The sequence below is a fragment of the Belonocnema kinseyi genome, chromosome 9 (assembly GCF_010883055.1).
Source record: "Belonocnema kinseyi isolate 2016_QV_RU_SX_M_011 chromosome 9, B_treatae_v1, whole genome shotgun sequence".
Lineage (NCBI taxonomy): Eukaryota > Metazoa > Arthropoda > Insecta > Hymenoptera > Cynipidae > Belonocnema > Belonocnema kinseyi.
Window position 1 is genome coordinate 77,681,159 of NC_046665.1, and position 5,444 is coordinate 77,686,602.

A 5,444-nucleotide genomic window follows, 5' to 3' on the forward strand; every position below is an offset into this window, starting at 1 on the left:
TGAAATATGTGAAAACGCATTGCAATCTTATGAAATCCTCTAAAATCCATGGATTCTTAAAATTCCGTTCAATCATCGAAACGCACATAAATATATGAAAATCCGTTGAAATTACATATAAAATAAACATAAGAATAATAAAAAAAAATATATTTCTTAACATCCTTTTAAATTAGTGAGTATATAAGAAATGGGGTGGTTCATAAAAATTTCAATGAAATTTTAATGCACCAGTCAATAAATAGTATTTAGCTTCGAAGTATGTAAAAGGTCTTTTTAGCTAAATAAAGATTTTGAAATCTTGAGTTCAACTCTTTGCCAAAACTAGAAAAGAGTTCCCAAAATTTAAAAAAATCATAGAATCAAGAGTAAAGCCTTCTCTTTAAACCTAAATAAAGAGCACGCGATTGAAGTACATGTAATTTTTGAGTATTTATAGAAAAATATTTACTCGTACATAAGAAATTTTTGGGACGCCAAAAGATTTAAAGATGTGTGCAAAAGACGTACAAACTAATTCTGAAAGAAGGTTATGTTCCCCAGGATTCACCACGCATTCCAGATAAATAATGAGGTATGAATTAAAAACAATGTAACACAATATTAGCACGTGTTCACAAAAATTCTCGGGACGTGGTTTCTTTGGGAAATTTGTCTTAAATATTTATTTGCAAAATCCTTTTTATTCGTTGAAATCATTAAATTATTTGAAATCTATAATTAGTAAAAAAATCTTCGAAAATTTTTTGAAACCTTTTTAAATCTTCCAAATGTTTTAAAATCTTTGAAATCTGGTGTACTGTAACCTTTTCAAAATCTTTGAAACCCTTTACATCTTTTAAAAGTTTTAAAATCTTTGTGAAATTGCTATGAAATATTTAATATCTGATATACACGCCTTTATAAAATGTTCAAAATCCTTTTAAATATTTTAAAATCTTTGAAACATTTTGAAATCTTTAGTAATGTTTTGTGATATGGCGTATACTCAAAAATCAAGTGGTGAAACTCTTTAAAATTCTGTTTTATGACCATGTATCATTTTAATTCTGAAACTGAGTTAATATTGAAGATTTCAGCTAATAATTTTTATAATTTCTAAGTCAAATATCACAAAAATGTATATTTTAACATTATATAGTAGGGGAGACGAAATTTTCAAGGTCGCTGGACACCCAGCTTTTAAGAATAATTCGCCGCTTCTTACCTCTCGTCATTTGAATCTCAGATTCATCGTTGCAATTTTTATAATCATACGGATTACAATTTTCGTTGCACTTAGTCAAAAGCGTTTGATTCCTATATTTAATCAGGGCCGGCGCTGACCAATTTGCCGCCCTGTGCAAGTTTGACACTATGCCGCTCCATAATAATAATAGTAATAATAATAATAATAATAAATTTAAAAAAAGTTAACTTAAATTTTTTAATTTTATAATCAACTCATCAAGCACTTGACCTAGTCCGCGGCTAATGTAGAAAATACCGGGGTAAATTTTGAAACTTTTGAAAATTTTGAGAACGCAGCTATGTTCATACGTTACAGTTTCACAATTGAAGTATTCTTCTTTTGAGAAAATAAATATTCTTTCGAGTATATAACAAATGAGCTGTAACAAAACAGAGCCCGCTATTTTTCTGTGGAGTTTAATCAAACACATAATAATAAATTAATTTTAGTTGCACGAAATATCATATTAGGGATACTGCATACATCAGATCACTTAACTGCGTTTAAAGCATGCTTCAGTGACTGACGATACCAACCTACACAGCCCCCTGTAGAAATATTTGCCGAAAAAATTCTAATTTAAACCAAAAATGCTTTAGCCTGAGGTTTTTCTTTTTTAATAATTAATAGTATTCGTTCGACTGCACAGAATCCGCCAAATGACGATCGGCGAAAATTTTAGCGCAATTTTGTGTATATAAAACATACCTGGTAAAAAGATGACTTTTCGAAGTCAAAGTCATCTGCGTCAAGCTCAATTTTAATAGAATTGCGCTTTTCGAGCTTTAATTGCAGCAAACTCAGGTACGAGTTCTTTGTAGTCCAAATTTTCACCAAGTTTGTGCGCAATCGAAATAATTGCTAAGTACACTAAACGCATTTCGCTCATCGTAGATCTTAAGTAGGTTTTAATTAATTTTAATTTTGAAAAACTGCGTTCGCCACTAGCCACGGTGATCGGAAGAGTAAGTAGTATTCTGAGGGCAATCGCGATGTTGGGATAGCAGTCGATCCCAATTTCAACCACCTGTTGTAACACATTAAACGGTGTCAGTGATACTGTTTCATCAATTGAATGTGATGAAACTTGTAGTTCGTCTGAGAGTTGTTGAGCATCAACATCCTTTAGATCTTGGCGAGTTAAAAAAGTTTTCAAAATTGTGCAATTATCCAGTAAAACAGTTAGTGGCATATGCTTCAACGCACTTATGTCGTACAGAAAAGAGAGTGTGACTTGTGAGCTTGTAATTGATCAAATCGCTCTTTTATGGAAGATATTGTCACATCCAGTGTTTGAAAATAGAAATCTACTTTGAGTCTTGTTTTAGGATCCTGACAGGATCATCCTGTACTGCTTAATCTTCTGACTCATAATCAAATTGTTTTTTCTGCCGCCGTGGTCGAACGTTTTGAGCACTATTGAAGTCCGACGCAACGCCTAGTATTTCTGTAAGTTCTTTAGCATCAGTTATAGTACTTGCAAACCCGTCGTCACTTCTATACGATTCTAAGTACTTTAAAACTCCGTTTAGTTCATTGATAGCACTTGATAAATTGGTATCAACGATTTGAAGCAATTTGCTCGCAACATTTATGTGATTTAAAATATTATGCCATGTTATTAGACAACACAGAAATATAAAATCAGAAATAGCTGACGTCAAGCATTCAGCTTCATGTCTGACCATTGCATCAAAAGATTCATTGCTTGAAATATCCAGTAAGGCATCATATATCTCACTTTTTTGGTATCTTATTGGACGAATCGCATCAATTCGACTTTCCCACCTTGTCGTACTCAAGGGTTTCACTGTTAAGGAAGGTATATACTTTTTTAAAACATCCCACCTCAAAGGTGATGCTGAAAAAAACACATATATTTTTTGAATAACTGCAAAGCATGAGACCGCTTCCCTCGATGACTTTGCCGCATCGTTAACTACCAAGTTAAGTAAATGACAACTACATGGGGCGAAAAATGCAAGAGGATTTATTTCACTGATGCGTTGCTGAACTCCAGCATGCTTTTCTTTCATATTTGAGCCGTTGTCGTATCCTTGCCCCCTTAAATTATCAATACTCAAGCCATTTTTTTTTCAGTTCGTCTAGGATGACTTCAGTAAGCGCTGCACCTGTAGTGCTAGTTACTGGTACATACCCAAGAAAATATTCTCCAACTTCCACAGGACTTTTTCTAATATTCACGCAACGTATTATAATAGTCATTTGCTCTATGTGGCTGACATCTGAAGTACAATCAACAATAATACTATAATATTTGGCATTTTTTACAATATTCAATATTGTCTGCTTGATTTTATTCGCCAGTAAATGTATAATTTCATTTTGAATATCTTTGCCGAGATAATGCTGTTGCGTGCGACCATCTTTAATTCTTAAAAGGTGCTCGGATATGACAGTATCAAACTTTGAAATTAGCTCAACTAGTTTCGAAAAATTTCCATTGTTGTGAACATATAATTTGTCCGATGTTCCTCTAAATGTCAAATATTGTTGTGCCAAAAAATGTATGACTGCTAGAAGCCGCTCTAACACATTTTGCCAATATCGCGCTTCATCATCCAACATGCGTTGATGATTAGCATCGATTGTCTTGTTTGTCCTCATTCTCAATGCTAATTCAGTCCACTGTTTATGGGCACTTAAATATGCTTTGCTCTTTTCGTGTGAGCTGAGTCTTTCACCGATATGATTCCAATCATTGCAACCACCCGATGTTAAAGCGCTTTGAATGGTGGTAAAAAGTTTCCAACAAAAGCAAAACACCGCATCTGCGCTTTTTGAGTAAATGAGCCATGATCTTAAAATTATTTCCCCATTGCACATACGCCTCTGATAATATGATTCATTAAAACGACGCCCGCATTCATCTTTCGGAAACTTTCCCTCCGCATTGTCTTTTTCCCGTATAAGTATAGGTCCTTTTTTGACTAGAAGTAACCTTATATCATCATTTTCTTCAAGTGGCCACTTTAAAGGATCTCGAGAAATCTTCGTACTGGTAGAATTCAAATCCAGATTCGAAATTGCAACCGTTTCCTCTTCCTCTGTTATCTCGACTTTTGTTACAATTAAAGCTGCGTCGCTATCTAATAATCCATCATGCAACCCGCTTTCACAATATTTGGCTTGACAAGTTGAAGTCGATGGCGATGAAATTTTTTCATTAGTACTAACTCTGTCACTAGTATCAACAGTAAGATTACTTGTTTATAAATACTTTTCAAAAGAACCACTTTCTCTTTCCAATTTCGCCTCTTTTTCCGCTCTTCTTTTTCGATACTCGGCACCGGAAATCCGAGTACGTTTGTCTTGCGACATAATCAAAAGATTTTTCACACCGCTAAATAATATTTAATGAATAATGCCAAACTGATTCTAATTTACATTATAATGATGAACCGAATACGAACTATTTCGCGGTTTGTAAGGAACTGAACTATTTTACTGTCGAAATGAACCACGAAGTCACGAACCTATTCTGCGTGAGTAATAGGTGTTTATAAACACCGCCGGACCGGCGACGTTTTATAAGCACTTTTAACATTGAGCGAGGCATCGAGTCCAAATACTTGGAAATGTAATTTGGAAAAATATTCGACTAATAAGCATTATTCTATTCAACTTAACTTTTACAGGAATTTATCAAATATTAAACTTTGGTGAAATTCCATTTTTCTCTTTAACAGAAATGTATCATTTACCTTTCAGCAGTTCAAAAAGATGTTCAAATCATATAATAACTATTTCACGTGTAACAGGGCGACAATCTGCCGCCCCTAAAATTTTGCCGCCCTGTGCAGAAACACAGTTTGCACAGTCGGTCGCGCCGGCCCTGTATTTAATTCAATAAGAAAAACAACAGATTTTATTGCCAATTAATTACGTACAACCTGCAGATATTCAATTTATTTAATTAATTAAGTTCGAAGTACAAAACCGAAATGCACGGTGAACCCTGGGGAACATAATCTTTTTTCAGAATTAGGTTATTCATATATGTTGCGCACGTCTTCTGAGTCTCGAAGCCTTTGAGCATTTAGCGCAAGATCTCGAGCGCGGGAGATTTTGAAACCAAATTAAAATCGCCTATACAGTACTATTTTGCATTACACGAATGCAAAACGGGTTGCATTACATGCTAGAGTTTATGTCATTATATTCCCTATGACTACATAGTAAACGTCCTTAT

The 5,444-nt window shown here is 34.0% G+C and overlaps 1 protein-coding gene across 1 annotated transcript in view; it reads right to left on the reverse strand.

Annotated features, from left to right (window-relative positions):
- Positions 1 to 2,586: 2,586 nt before the first annotated feature.
- LOC117180599 overlaps positions 2,587 to 5,444 on the reverse strand; it is a 119,397-nt gene continuing 116,539 nt past the window's right edge. The window contains exons 2-4 of the mRNA XM_033373091.1: positions 3,390 to 4,436; positions 3,198 to 3,295; positions 2,587 to 3,092 (exon numbers count right to left, since the gene is read on the reverse strand). Of these exons, the coding sequence (XP_033228982.1) occupies positions 2,587 to 3,092; positions 3,198 to 3,295; positions 3,390 to 4,436 (1,651 nt within the window). The remainder of the gene's footprint in view (positions 3,093 to 3,197; positions 3,296 to 3,389; positions 4,437 to 5,444) is intronic.